Consider the following 16191-nt stretch of genomic DNA (forward strand, 5'->3'; position numbering starts at 1 on the left):
GTTTAATCAAAAAGTAGTACCAATGGAAGGCCAGGTTAGGTCTGGAATGCGTTTCCTCAGAATGCCATAGATGCTGAAAGATTCATGGAATCAAGAGTCTTGTGGACTAACTCATGAAAGAAAAACAAACTGAAGAAAAATCAGAGAACAAAAACAGCAATAACAATAACAAAAATGCAAAATGAAATGCTGCAATACCACTTCAGGCTCAGGACATCCATGAGCCACAGCTGCTGGCTGAGTCAGTCCTCTGAGAATGTGTTATTTCCTAGACTGGTGCCTCCACTACTGGCCTATTTGAAACTAGATGCTGAGCTACATGGACAATTAGGATTAGTTCTTAATCTGCTCTTAAAGTGAGAATCAGGCTAGTCTCTTCTGAGCAATTACGTATATAGCATAATAGTAATGAAACTTTGCTAAGGATTACAGTATCCAGGGAGTCCTCTATTGGCCAGAAAATCTGAAAAACTACAGAAAATTCAGTTCCAGCTATCTTCTTTAAGAGCAGGCAGTGACTTCTCTTCTCAGTCTTTCTGGAAGGCAAAGACTGGCAGATTTTTCTAGGAAACCACAGTGAAGGCTACAGAGGTGGAAACAGTCAAGTATAGTTCTAGCTAAGACTTCAGGGCTGCACATTCAGACATACCAATCTTACAATGGAGTGCAGCTCCCTCCTTAATCTCACTTAGCACCTAAAACCTATAAAACCCAAAGGAGCACTTAGCAGGAAGAACACTTAAATAGACAAGATAATTTTAGTGCAGAGGTCATTCCTGCCACTATGGGCAGAGTGACGGGACACTCATCCTTTAGATGTTTATGATAAGTTGTCTTTTTAAGTTTTAAAGAAAAATCAAGTAAACAAACAAAAAAAAAAAACTAGTTCATACGTAGACCTTGAAACTCATGGCATGTCCTCTAAATGCTAAAAGCTCACAAGGTAACACTTATATCAGTTCATGCATTCTTTTTTTTTTATTAATACTTAAATGAAGAGGTGACCTATTACTGCATTGTACCTTTCTCTGGTTAGACTGGTGTAGCCAAATTGTGATCATAGAATCATAGAATCGCTAAGGTTGGAAAAGACCCACAGGATCATCCAGTCCAACCGTTCACCCTTCACCAATGGTTCTTGCTAAACCATGTCCCTCAACACAACATCTAAATGCTCTTTGAACACCACCAGGCTCGGTGACTCCACCACCTCTCTGGGCAGCCCATTCCAGTGCCTGACCACCCTTTCAGAGAAGTAGTATTTCCTAATGTCCAGCCTGAATTTTCCCTGGTGCAGCTTGAAGCCATTCCCTCTAGTCCTATCACTAGTCACACAAGAGAAGAGGCCGACCCCCAGCTCACTACAACCTCCCTTCAGGTAGTTATAGAGAGCAATAAGGTCTCCCCTGAGCCTCTTCTCCAGAGTGAACAATTCCCAGCTCCTTCAGCCGCTCCTCATAAGGCCTGTGCTCCAGACCCCTCACCAGCTTTGTTGCCCTCCTCTGGACACGCTCCAGGGCCTCAATGTCTTTCTTACAGTGAGGGGCCCAAAATAGGACACAGTACTCGAGGTGCGGCCTCACTAGTGCTGAGTACAGGGGGATAATTACTTCCCTGTTCCTGCTGGCCACACTATTTCTGATACAAGCCAGGATGCCATTGGCCTTCTCAGCCACCTGGGCACACTGCTGGCTCATGTTCAGTCTAGCGTCAATCAACACCCCCAGGTCCATTTCCTCTACACAGTCTTTCAGCCACTCTGCCCCAAGCCTGTAGCGTTGCCTGGGGTTATTGTGGCCGAAGTGCAGGACCCAGCATTTGGTCTTGTTGAATCCAATCCCATTGGCTTCAGCCCAGCTATCCCGCCTATCCAGATCGCTCTGTAGGGCCTCGCTACCCTCAGGCAGATCAACACTTCCAGCCAGCTTGGTGTCATCTGCAAACTTACTGAGGGTGCACTCAGTGCCCTCATCCAGGTTATCAATAAAGATATTAAACAGGACAGGCCGCAGCACCGACCCCTGGAGAACACCACTCGTGTCCGATCGCCAGCTGGATTTAACTCCATTCACCACCACTCTCTGGGCCCGGCCCTCCAGCCAGTTCCTTACCCAGCCAAGAGTGTATCTGTCCAAGCCACGGACTGCCAGCTTCTGCAGGAGAATACTGTGGGAGACAGTGTCAAAGGCTTTGCTGAAGTCTAGGTAGTCTAGAGTCTAGGAAGTCTAGAGTCATCAACAGCCTCTCCCTCATCCACCAGATGGATCACTAGATCATAGAAGGAGATCAGGTTGGTCAAGCAGGACCTGACCTTCGTGGACCCATGCTGGCTAGGCCTGATCCCCCGGTTGTCCTGCACATGCCGCGTGATCTCCCTCAAGACAATCTGCTCCATAATCTTCCCCGGCACCCAGGTCAGGCTAACAGGCCTGTAGTTCCCTGGATCCTCCTTGCAGCCCTTCTTGTTGATGGGAGTCACATTGACAAGCCTCCAGTCTTCTGGGACCTCACCCGTCAACAAGGAGCACTGATAGATGATGGAAAGCGGCTCAGCTATCACCTCCGCCAGTTCCCTCAGCACTCTCGGGTGAATCTCATCCGGTCCCATGGACTTGTGGCAGTCCAGTTGGAGTAGCAGGTCTCTGACTGTTTCCTCCTGAATTGTGGGGGGTTTAGTCTGCTCCCCAGCCAAGGCTGTCAGGTCAGAGTGGAGAAACCTGATCTCTTCTTAAATGCACAATTAGGAAAAGTATTTTATTCTCCTTGAAACGGTTGGTTGAACCATTCCCATTCCCAATATCTATCTCCTCTTCCCAGTGTATTTATGAAAAGTCAGTATCTAATTACTATTCCCTTATTCAGATGAGTAATTGTGAAAGTACTTCAACTATAGAGTCTTCCTCAGTGTAATTCTACATCTAGGTGGATAGCAGCCTAAACGTAAGTCAACAGTAGTAAAGCCACCCACACCAGCCATGTCAACAAAGCGTAGCCTGATCAGATCAGTGCCATTCTCAAAATCTGTATGCTTTTCCTGCATTTTTATCTTTATTTCTTCTACCCTTAAAAGAAACACCAATGTTACAGAACAATAATTGCTTGGACAGTGAGTTTTTTTTTTGAAAGTTTTCCAAAAGATGTTTTTTTCCTGCAGACTTTAACTGTCATGTCGGAGCACTGAGATACATTCATCTGTGCTTAGAATGTTAAACTCCTGTCACAATTATATCTGAAATTACACCCAACAACTTCAAAGTTTATGCCACAATTCCCAAGATTTAGAACTCTGCCATGATTATAAGTTTGCACTTTTTTGCTAATCCACATACTGTTTAGTTTCCTCATTTTTCTTGTAACCGAGTCTTAATGCTTTTCTAAGCTTCAGATTATTTCATTTCCTTCCTTTTTCTTACTCCTGTTCAAACTATGAAGTAGCAGCAATCCTGGTGTGATAACAACGGGAAGGACTCCCAGACCTTTCAGGAACTATGAGTTTTGTTAGCCAACATTGTCTTTAAATGGGGAATTGACTGTGCCCCTCCCTAACCTTTCAGCTAGTGATTACAGTCACATCTACTGCGTTTATCTCCAGCACATATGTTTTCAGTAATAACAATCATCTCTTCAGTACTACTGTGCTTTTGTCCAGTAAAAATACCCCCCCAAAAACCACCTTGTTTGCCTAAAAGCTTGTAATGAAAAGGGCAGGCATGTATTGTTGGTAGAAATTAACAGTATTTTTTTCTCAAGTTTTATTTTCGGATGATTTTTTATGAATTTTACCTCAGTAATAGGAAAAAAAGTATGCAATCTGTAAGCTGCCATTGAGACTGATCTCTTTACTTCAGGGAAATGGTTATCTAAATAGCCTTTAGTTATCATGTAAGCAGAAAGTACCAGGAAATGACGTTTCTTCTGTTGGAAGGTAGGCCAGCTGTGCTTGTTTTGGCTCTCCTCGGTTGTTTTCCATGTGGAAAATTTTGAGGCATGAAGGCTGTGCCTGTCCTCTGATTAAAAATGTTTTGTGGCTAGTGGAAGGTGGTCACCATCAAACTGGTGTGAAAGAAGCTCTTGTCAGAGAGGCCATTTGTCTTGGGTCCCCCTTTCCATGTCAGTTCTGCCTCAGAAGTGCAAATGTAATGGTGATTTGTGACTTTAGAGAAGTGACTGCTTTCTTATGTTTCCGCACAAGGTGGTGAGGTTGAGAAAACTGGCTCAGCAGATTGCAAACTGCAAACAGTGCATCGAGCGCTCGACATCCCTCATCTCTCAGGCTGAGCAGTCACTGAAGGAGAACGATCACGCTCGCTTCCTGCAAACTGCTAAAAACATCACCGAAAGGTAAATATGTTCCTCTCAATAAGCAGGAGAACGTCAATTTCAGGCAGTTCGGTTGCTGTGTTGCTTTGCCCTACCACTGTGATAGTGTGGCCAAAGAAGGGAGGATGAGTTGCTGCATCCCCCAGTAACACCACTTTGGGCTGTACCAGATGAGGAAAGACCTTGCTGTAATGTTAAATCAAAACATCCCTTTGAAAAGAGAAGTAGTCAAGAAAGGGAGTGAAATAAGTATTAGAACAGTTAGAAAAGTTCATAGATTCAGAAAGAAATAAAGGAGCAAGTGCATTCCCTAGAAATTCGGCATAGTCTTAGAAAACAGCAAGGAGCAAGGTAACAAAACTAGAAATTGGGCTTGATGACCTTTATGGGTCCCTTCCAATTCAGGATATTATATTATTTTCTGATTCTATAAAAATATGTAGCTTTGGGAACATGTGATGTACATCTCAGGTAGCCCACTCAAAAAGTTGAGGGTTCAACAACTTCAGCCCTGGATGTATCCAATCAAATCTAGTTCTTGGCTATCACAGATTGCTTATCCGTAATGAGATGGCTGTTAACACCCTGCAAAACGGAAAATCATTTAAAGCAATGAATAAGAACGGGGGAAAAAACAGCAGGTGCTTGCAGACAAATTACAAGTAGAAAAAGAGTAAAAAAAAAAATGGTAAGTTCTTTCTCCCAAGTAACTGTCTAAGTTCACATGTGGTGAACAATATTTTATTTGCACTCAGACTACTCGTGTAACACTCTCACCAGGGTCCTGAACTCCCGGAGCTGAAACAGTCTTCTGAAACTATGCTCGTTGCGTTTCTTCATGCATATATTTCAAAGTAATTGTAGTATAATATTCTTTTTTGTAAGCACAACAGGTAACTATGTATAGCAAAGACATTACACATACTACAATGATTTATATCATGGATTATTTACAATGGGTGAACTGAATTTATCCTAGAAAACCCCTCTTCAACCAAGTACAGTGTCAGATGGAGCAAGCAGAAAATACAAGAGGAAATTAATTCCTCTGAACCTAAAATGATCTTTGAAATGGTGAGCCATCAAAAACTGACTTCAACACGTTTAATCACAGTGCATTCTCTGTACTGTCCCAAAAGAGCTTGATGATAAGGTCTTCTTCAGAGAAATTTTCACATTACATACCTGCTGGTTGGTTTCTTAGAAGGGCCATTGCTGATTTTTTGGAGGTGTGTGTCAGGCTGAGTCTGCCCTACTAGAAACGTATGGCCCTACAAGAAGCATATGTCTTGTTTCTCTACTTGGTTTAAAAACACGACAGCATGACTGCAACTGCAGGTGAACTACTTGGGAGTGAGAGGGACAGGGAAGAAAAAACATCAATTTCATAGAGAAACAGTGCTAAAAACTTTACAGCAAGAATTATTGACTAGGAGTATTGACTCCTCAGATCAGTCTTTGAAAGCCATGTGGAGGACAATAAGAAGTGCAGCTCAGTGTTTGACTTTTCCAATTGAATCCCTAAAATACTTGAAAATGTATTTCTTAGCAAGTGTTGGCTTGCAGCCTTTTCAGTCTCATCTACAATGAAATGCTCCAATTTGGGAAACTGTTAATTCAAGCAATCAAAACATTTTGACCTGGCACCGTGTGATTGGCAGATAAGTGACATATATTGTGATCATGGTTTTGTGTTTACCTCCAAACCAACACAATTTTCTTTTGTATAGTGCAAGGTTTGATAACCTCATTGCAGAATTCCCTCCTGAATTTTCGGTGTTTCCAGTATCTAGCTATGCAGTGACAAATGTTTTGAGATGGCAGGCTGAAGGATCCAAAAAGTAAATCCTGTTGGCAGCTTTCTTCTGAAAGTTCATTTTTTAATGTTCTTGCTGGTGGACAAACAAAAAGTAGATGTAGCTCCTGAAATGAGGTAGGCAAGGAAACCTTTTAGTTAGAAGGAGGTATGCACACATGCTTTGCAGGGAAAAGCTGTTCAAAATAAACTGTGCTGACATCTATTGGTTTTATCTTCCCCTGTGCGTTTTGTATGTAACAGCAGTGTGCTGTGCTAAACAGCTGAGGAGGTGTGGTGATCCTCAGCAAGCCCTTGAGACAGCACTGTGAAGGAATGCCTGCAGCAAGGAACTGCATGGGAAAAAAAAAAGGGGGGTTGGGAGAGATGCAGCATCTGTCAGAATCACTTAAAACACAGATAAAAAGTTGTGCTAATGCTACTTTGGTTCAGAGGTGACTGGAAGGAACAGTTCTAAGTATATTGTTGCTTAGTCTGTTAAAAACTTATCTAACACTGCACATTAGACAAAAGCTAAGTACCAAGAGAATTTTACTGGAGACTTTATTTCCAAAAGTAAAAGTGGCAGGAGAAACTCCTAACAGCCAGTATATATAAAATACTCATAAAATATTTGTCAAGCTTTTGGAGAATTGGTAGTGATCGTGATGATTAGATCCTACTTTGCTGTAGAAGCTATTGTGTCTTTGGATGTGCTAAAAGACCTTTCCTTTTCATTATAGGGTTTCCATGGCAACTGCATCCTCCCAGGTTCTAATTCCTGAAATTAATCTCAACGATACTTTTGATACTTTTGCACTTGATTTTACCAGGGAGAAGAAATTGTTGGAATGCCTTGATTATCTTACAGGTAATTTTCTTCTCAATATACTGATTTATTTCTCATAAAACAGTAGTGATAGGATTTTCTTCATTGCTCTCCCATTTAAACCTTTATATTTTACCCCACATGCCCCCAGAGTGCCCCAGGTGGCATTAGGTACTACCAGCCACAGCAGGGATGTATTTTCTGCCATCCTCATTCCTCTCACTGCTCCCCACCAGGATGTGGATAAGTGTAAGAAATGGTTAAAAGTCACAACAGTAGAGTGAAATAAATGAACAGCTGGAGCTCAGCCTGGAGTGGCCCAGATCACAGCCCCAAGCCAGAGGAAGGGGAGCAGGGACACAGTGCTGCTTCCCAGGAGGCAGATGCACCAAGAATTACACTATCCCTTAGGGCTGCCTTCTCACTGCAGCAGATTGCAGTCTGGCAGATGTCCTGGGCAACCAGAAGCTGTTCAAGCAATCAGTGTGGAGGGCTTAGTAGTGGAAAATGTTTCCTTGTAGCAACCGTGCCTTTTCCCCATAGCATAACTGGAGGACCATGCTGTGTTTGGGGCTGGGAAGCATGCAGTGTGCTCTGCAGAGTTAGCTGAGAGCTTTGGCCTGTTGACTCCTGCAGAATTGAATCCTTACTGATGGACTGAGTCATGTGCAGTCTCAGAGTATATAATGACTCACAAAGAGAAACAAATTACTGTAATTTAGGACGTTTTAATTTCAATGCCAGAATTAGAACAATTCATTCCAGTTCAATTGAAAACAGAAGAGACAGGGCGTGGGTTTTCATTTTGCAAGGTCTTTAAGCATCTTCTGTTAATAGTCACAATTTGCAATGAAAAACACAAAGCACTGTTAGAAAAGCACTTGAAAGCTCTACATGGGCCCATTCTCCTTGCCCAGATTGCAGGAAATCTCAGAAATTTCAGAAGAATGCAGGAGCATGGAGTCTCCTCGTGGCCAAACACGGGATCTTTTGAGATGCAGAGGGCTCATTTTGCAGAGGGCTCATTTCTGGCTTTTCTACAGGGGAATAAATGATCATATGAATTCTAGGAGAAGCAAGGCTATCTGCATGCACAGAGTTGCAGCAGAGTAGATCTGTGGAGTTCTTACCATATCGGAATGAGCAATGTTTTTCTTCAAGAAATTTCTGTATCGCTGTGTAACTTATGAATGCAGTCAGTGTATGAAGGATACTCAAGTAAATAAAACACAGAAATCTGGTGAAAGTTACTTGCTACTTTTTATACCAGTTGCTACCAGTTAAATGTTATGATGTCTGGCTTTCCCCTCATTCTCTCTCCCCCCGCCAGTCTTTTGAAGTTTTGCACCAAAATTGAGGGCTCACCCTAAAGTTGTAAAAAGACAAGGAAATGAGAGATTACAAAAACACCAGACTCATTTGCCCAGACCTAAGAATCTGTCTGTAGAATAATTGGCCTCGAATTGTTTATAGTCAAAGAAGAGGAATATCCACCTCATTTTGAGGCAGGTATACCACACAACTGACTATTCTGGAGGTGCCTGTTTCTCCCAGTTGGCTCCAAACAAAGGCTGGAAAGTCTAATTCAAAAGTAGATAATTATGGTTTTGATATTTGAAGGTATTTGAGACGGATTCCATTTAGCAGTCTGTTCCCCCATCCCCCAGTCCTCATTTCTTAGCACATCACATGTCAATATCACCAGTCTAATTGCTGTGCAGTGCAGAAAATGAAGGATGTGTCTGTACCAAAATGAAGGGCAGTCTTGCTGCAGTATTCAGTGCCATAAGGGTCCCTTTTGCGGCCCATCATACTGGCTGTGCTCCTTCTGTGCCTTCTTCCTACCTCGTTCATAGCCTTGAAAAATGTATCACAATCCAGTCTAGGGGAAATTGCAATATATCAGGCTGTTAAGCTGTTTCACACTAATCTACTGTTTTCATCCTTGCCTTTGATGCTCAGTGAGAAACAGTTTTAGCTGGCCCTGTACTTTACTATTTTTCTTCACACTAATAAATATCATCTGGTTGCACTGGCAAAATCCAAAATGTGTTTGAATTAACTGAGCATAAAATGCAACTGATTCAGACTTTAAAAATATTTATGTAAATGCATCTATGTATATAATGCATATCTGTATGTGTATGTGTATATATATAACCCTGAAAGTCAAATGCATTTGATTCTCCTCTATTATTATTCAGAAATTCTAGAGGAACATTCGTTTTATTTTCTCCTTTCAGATTGATGAATGCAATCTTTGTAGATTTTACATTGAAATCTGAGTGGCAGAGTGAATTGGGCTTTACCTTTATCATGTTTCAGTTAGGTAATATAAAGACCATTTGCAAGTCCTAGCAATACATCTTTGTTGCCAATTAAGAGTGGATGCCTATATTACCTCTAACATCTGTACTGCTTCTGAATAAAATGTTAAAGCTCCAATTCCCACCTCATTCTCTCTGCCATCAGTTGCTTTCAAAGCAATTGACCTCAGATATCTTCTGGAGATTTTCTTCTTTGTTTCTTCCCCAGTGTACTATATATCAGATCTTCTTCATCTTCCATCTTCCCAAGCCATTTTCTATGTGGCACACTGAAACTTGCATCTTCCTTTCCTGCTAGGCTATTTCTTTCAGTCAGTCCAAAGCTTCTGCTATCCAAATGAAAATCTCTGCTCTCTTTCTGAAAGTTGCCAGCTAGACATTGAGATGTCAAGCTCAGCGTAGTAAAACAATACCCTTAATCTTCCTCTGAATGTTTCTTCCTTAGTATCTGTAGTCTGAATGCCTTTTGAAAGTTTTCTATCTTGCCAGTTGCTCGGGCTTTTCATCTGGAACTCATTTTTTCCTGAACATGTGTCTAGGAAGATAGCAGTGCCTATGACTTGCAAATTCTCTGCACAGTGTTGTTGACGTAGGAACGTTTTTATCCATTGTGAATCAGAAATACTTTTCTTATGTTATAATGCTGTGAAATCAGTTGCAGCAACATCTATCCTTTCATCTTGCAGTTTTCCCCGCTTCAGAAATCCTATCTGAAGCAATGATACATTTTCTTCATCCATCACTTTAGCTAGGACTGCACTAACAAATATGCATTTTCTGGTGTACACCAGGATTTTTTTTCACATGGAAACAGCTTCATTCTTGAAACCTATGCAACTTGTCCTTCCTTCTAACTTAACTTCCTTCCAACTTTTACTATTGAAAGAGTAAAGCCATTCTTCAACCAACCCAGTCCCACGCTTTGGTTATAATCTCTTTCCATTCAGTTGTTCATGAAGAGTTCCAGTCTACCCAAAGACCACGCAGACGTGGTTGTTTGGCTGAGTTCTTGCTGCCAGCTCGTGTGTGGCATGTTAGTAACACATTCAATGTGATGTGACTGTGCCTTTCAAGTTACTTTCACATTGTTTCAGTCTGGTATCATGATACATCAAGGAGGCAGTAATTAACAGCTGAGAGTTTCAGAGCAGCTTCCTCAGCTCCCTCATGTTCATACCCAGCAGTGTTAATATTTCTTTTGTCAGAGCAACCTGCTCTGGAGGAAGGTGTCTCTGCACATTGCAGCTGGGTTAAGACCAGGTGATACTTAAAGTCTCCAAACCATTCTGTGTTCTATAACTGTTCTGTTATTTCTAGCAGTAAGTGTAAAGAACTGCTTTGCTAAGGTTAGTGATTACCTTTCAGGCACCTCAGATGAGGTTCTTGACTATTTAAATATGTCTGCGCATTTTTGAGTTGAAGTCACCCAAATAGACTAAAGCGGCCTTTGGCAATAGCTTTCACTCCTGAAAGTGATGATTCACGAATGCAGGTGTATGAAAGTCAGAGTGACTAAAGCAGTGACTGGACAGACTTCCAGATGTCTGCCCTGGTTCTCTTATGGAGACTTCCATGCTATGACCAAGGAGAACTAAAGATGTTTGGAAGCAATTTTTTAAACTGCTGTAACTTTCTTTGTGCCTTGCAAAGTCTGCTGCTGCTGATTCAGGTTTCCTTACTATTCAAGACTGTAGATATGGGGTGTTCAAGAGCTGCTTCATGTGTTTTTTCAACTCTCCCTGACATCAGATAGCAGTTTGTAAGCAGGAGGTTGCAAATATATGATCGTATTAAGAACATCAACTGTCAAGCTTCGATCTTGTTATGGCTGTGAGTCAGTACTGCATCCTTACCCTGAAATCATAGAATCATAGAATGGCCTGGGTTGAAAAGGACCTTAAAGATAATCTAGTTTCAACCCTCCTTCTGTGGGGAGGGTTGCCAGTCAGTGGACCAGGCTGCCCAGAGCCACATCCGGCCTGGGACTGGAAGTGTTCTTGGATGATCGCTGCTTCTGAAGTGGAGTATGAGGCTGTGTGTCTTGCAAAATTGTGACTGCAGAACTGACTAGGACTTCTCTAACTCTACTGTACTGGAATCCCATTTCCTGGGCAGTGATGGAGCGTGCCCTAGTCAGGGCCATGGTAAAGACACGGGTGTCTTGAGGTTGTTCTGAACTCTATTGAGCTTTCCTGGTGGCAGCCAAGCACTGTAGCAGTACTAGTAAATGTAATGGTGAAGATAAGTGATTAAGATCAATCTCTTTAATCACTTTATGAACTCATACTCTTCAGAGGTGTATGTCTTGTGGGATGTTGTATTTTACCATCAGACTTCTACATTATTTTGAAAGTTTAAAACTACTGTTTACATGCAGAATTCCCTGTCAGTCTGCAGGAAAAGCAAGTATATTTTGTTTTATTCTGAGCATTTTATTAAATGAGTGTTGTTGAACACAGTGAGTGTTGCATTTCATGCAGTGTGGTCTCAATTCTGTGTGGGTTAATCAAAAAAAGAAAGAGAAAAGATGTCTTGTTCAGGTCAAATCTCTCATTTTTTTTTTCCTGTCCTCGTTATGCGAAGATCTATAAATCTCCAGTCTTCAGTAAGGCCAACCAGGTGTGCATATAAGGCTGTCATTTTCAAAGGAGTAGAGAGACTTAAATACTACTGTAATGCAGTTTACAATTCACTTAGCAGTTAGCAATTGTTGCTTTCCATTAAGTTAATATTTATTATCTATAATATAGTAATAACAGGTGCATTTGCAAATAGAGTTTTGTTCTGCTAGGTGCAGGAGAAGATTGGGGAAGACTTTAGTTCAGTACTAATGATTGATTTTCAAGGAAATCCTCCTCCTGTTTATATCCCCCTCCTGAGAAGACTGTTCTTATTTCAGTTCATTTCTTTCTCTTTCTTTATTAATACCCATCTGTCTCAAGGGTTCCTCTGCTGAGAAAAGAAAAGTCACTGGTAAGCTTCCATGCTACAATATTTAGAGCATCACAAATCACAGTCATATCATGAAACACATTTGAACATTTCCTTATGCCCCTTGGTTGAAAAAGGCTGCTTGCAAATGCATCTGTACTTTAATCCTTGGGAACATATATCAGTAAACCAGGAATATGAACTATAAAAATTCTTAATGGAAAGCAAAATGGATATCTCAGTAAAATAAGTTGCTGCAAAAGAAAAGGAGGAATTCCTTCAGACTGACTTTCTTTTGAGGCCATTATTTGCAGTTAACAAAAGTTAAAGAACTGACAGCAAAAATACCATTCAGAGATGCCTTCCTTTTCCTTTAATTCAGACATATTGTGATTGTTTCAGCTTGAGTGCCCTCCTTCCTCACTCTGTGACAGCTGGGAGGAATGCTGTTAAGCACAAGAATTATTTTTTTGCGTGATGATGGCATGTAGGGAAGATGATTAGGAATTAAGCTCCCACTGAGACAAGAAGGCAGGAAAGCCCAAAGAAAGACTCATTTCTTTCTTACATAGGTGCTTGGCTTTATAGAAAGAGCAAACCAGGAAAGTTTTTACTTACAAGGTTTGCTTCAAGTTTTAGTCTTAAAATAGATCTTGAAATCAAACCTGTGTATTAATGTGGAAGAAGACTGCAGAGTTTCCTACACACAGAAACTGTAGCAAACTTATTTGTTGATTTAAACTATGATAAGAAATTTTGAATAAAACTGAAAAATAGTGAATGTATAGCCAACAGAAATCATTTGCACCTATATTAAAAGGGATAGTTAATAAATAACTAAAAATGGGCATGGAGAGAAGATTGAGCGTGAAAACATTGAGTCTTTCCCAGACTTCTATTTCTTAAATACCACTCACTCTAATCTCAGCTAAGATAAGCCAGGCAAACACTGCTTTCAAGTTAACAGTGAAGATTGTTGACTCTCCCTATTGATATATGCATCAAGAAAACTTTGATAACTTTGGTTTGGTGGTCAGAAACAAACCTAATAAAACAAACATATTAATTTTATGCACTCAGTCACAGTTTACTGTGACCATCATCATATAATTTTTGCTATGGCATCTTAAATTGAAATTGGCTTAATACAAAATGTTTTCATGTTTTCAGATGAGTTCTTAGGTGGTTATATGGATAGTAAGAATTCCTTAGCAACGGTTTATTAACAATTTAAGTCATCACTGGAATTAGTAAAAGGTTTGAAAAAATTGTTGGATAGTATAGCTGCAAACTCATACATCAGATGCATGCCGTAATCTGAGGTGAGATGTAGATACTTTACTGACTGTGTTGGTAAGCCTTTCCTGTTGTATCCCACAGCTCCCAACCCTCCCACCATTCGAGAAGAGCTCTGTACGGCTTCTTATGATACTATTACTGTCCACTGGACATCAGACGATGAGTTCAGCGTGGTCTCTTACGAGCTGCAGTACACCATCTTCACTGGACAAGCTAACGTTGTTAGTAAGTGAAAACCTTCTCGTTTCTAATTCTATTCCCTTGTGGTTTCTCTGCAAACTGCATTCTTTTAAATATAAAGGTACTTGTATGGCAAGAACAAAAGAAAAACATATTTTCTAGGAAGATATAGAGTCAGAATTTTAAATCCAAAGCAATATTCCCAATAGCATAAGTATAGTTCACAGTGACAGGATTTGTCTCTTGTGTCTTAGAGCTTTTGTTGCAGGGACGGAGACTCAGTTCTGCTGTCTGGGTTAGTCATACACTTGGAAGAGTGTATTGAACTGGCCATTAGTTAACACTGCAGCCTCCCTGATATCTATAACACGTCTTTTGACAACAGAGCCTATGTCAGAAGTACAGATTAAATCTTCCCTCTGACTGTTTGCAAGGCTGCTGAGCATAGGTCTTAGTACAATGAAGACTGAGGCAACCGTGGTAGAACAACAGTTAATGTGGTAACTTTGACTTATAATGGCGTTAGCTAATATTTCTTGATATTTTCTGTAATAGCACATGATTATTAAATACATGCATTGTTTCAAATCTGTGACTTTCCCAAATGAGCCAATTCTCTGATTATTCCTTGGATTGTTTTGTCATTACATAGCTATTTTTCTGAAAAAACACTCCAAGATTGCCTAATCTTTGGCTAGGAAGTCAGCACTTCTGGGTTCAGTGGATAGCAATCTTTGACTAACTATAATTTTGAAGAAATCATTTAACTTCTTCCTGTTCCCTGCATATTTAATGGGAATACAACTAGCTGTCGTATGGTTACTTTGTGAAGATGGAGGAGTCTGAAATCAGTCAAATCAGCCAAAACATGGAGTTTGTTCATTCAACACATATTTGAATTGCAAAGCTCATTGTCACAAAAGGTTGTTGATTAAAAAAAAATCCACTGAAAACAATGAAGTTCAGAGACTTCCTCATGGCTCAGGAAGTCCCAGAGCAGTAAGCTTCTGGAGCCTGGGAGTGTGTGGTGAGGAATTATTACTGTATGCTTTCCCTGCTACTTAACGTCTTCCTAGGCATTTGCTTTTCTCTACAATCACATACCTCAGCCACACACTGATCTAGATAAGGTTTGCTTTAGATAGGCTTCCACCCCAGAGTGGAAATAATTTTGTCATTACAAAATTTGTTGAGATGCTTTGATGAAAGTGAGTGCTATGGACATGTTTACATACTTCATATCAGTGGTAAAATGGTATGCTGTCGTTCCAGTTTTAGGAATGAGCCGAACTCTTGTGCTAACTCCACTGCTGCTGTGAGCACCTAATTTTCTCCATCACTAAATTGGAATTAGTTTTTCAAGGCATCTGAAAGCATATCTGAGGATTCAAAGGCTGGCATTTTAGCAGTATTTTTAAGTTGCGTACCACCAGTGGTATTCAGGGTTGACTGAAAAATAAAGTGGACCATTGAAAAACTGATTAATGTTTTGTTTAAACTTCCATTTAATATTTCACTAAGCAACCTAATTTAGGGCAGTGGTAACATTTAAGAATGCTGGAAAGACCAAGTAAAATTCAGTACGTGCTCCTACATCTGAGAAAGGTGGATGCCAAAAGTTTAATAGTAATTTGGAACACATTAGAATCAGATATATAAGGAAATAAAAGCTTCCCTTTTTAATCTGTCCATTAAGCAGACAGGACCCCATGACTTAATGCAGCGTATTGCTTGTTTCTGACCTACTTTTGTCTATGGCTTTATGCCAGAAGACTTCATGCACATCAGCTATTTCTTCTATACATGAATAGAAAAGTGCCATTTCTACACCTTTATGATACAAGGTTTTACTCCTTGCTTACAAGGCATTTCACTTTGAGACTGAACTGTAGGTTTCCCATGTGCAGGAGAAGGCTTTGATCTGCAAAACTAGCAATTAGTTTTCTTTCAGAGATGCAACATGATAATTTGAGGTTATAGCACAAATTGCTCAGTGTGCAATCTGTACTTTCATTGTATCATTTTGAAAAAAATGGTACCACTAAAAGTTTGAAGAGGAAAGAAACTTTGTTTATAAAATTCTCTAAAGAGCTGAAATGAAGGAAAAAAGAAATGAAAGAATTGGCTGACGTGTTTGTTTGTTTGTTTGTTTGTTTAACTGCAGCTAGCTTTTACATAAATATCCTGGCCACTGATTTCAATTTCATTGAAAGCTGTAATTTAATTCAAGTTAAATTCAAGCATATAAAGTGGATGGTTTTTCTCAATGTTGCCAGACTTTCTTTATCATTATTTAACATGGAGTTGTACACCTTCAGTGAAAGAGTTGTACTCCTCAAATCTAATAGATTTGCTAAATTTCTACCCAAATTCCTAATAGAGAGGACTCTCACAGTTCATTCCAACTCCCATTGGTACTGGAGCTTTGCCCACTGACATGATTTTACTCATAAAAGTGCTTGGATGTTTCTTCACTTATCTGGATTACTTTCTTTGCCTTGTGTGAGGGT

The 16191-nt window shown here is 40.3% G+C and overlaps 1 protein-coding gene across 11 annotated transcripts in view; it reads left to right on the forward strand.

Annotated features, from left to right (window-relative positions):
- MID1 (midline 1) overlaps positions 1-16191 on the forward strand; it is a 241684-nt gene that overhangs the window by 211143 nt on the left and 14350 nt on the right. For all 11 annotated transcript variants that reach the window (XM_025148536.3, NM_001397661.1, NM_001397664.1 and 8 more), the window contains 3 exons: positions 4193-4341; positions 6859-6986; positions 13583-13726. In XM_025148536.3, the coding sequence (XP_025004304.2) occupies positions 4193-4341; positions 6859-6986; positions 13583-13726 (421 nt within the window). The remainder of the gene's footprint in view (positions 1-4192; positions 4342-6858; positions 6987-13582; positions 13727-16191) is intronic.

Source organism: Gallus gallus, chromosome 1 (genome assembly GCF_016699485.2).
Source record: "Gallus gallus isolate bGalGal1 chromosome 1, bGalGal1.mat.broiler.GRCg7b, whole genome shotgun sequence".
Classification (NCBI taxonomy): Eukaryota; Metazoa; Chordata; class Aves; order Galliformes; family Phasianidae; genus Gallus; species Gallus gallus.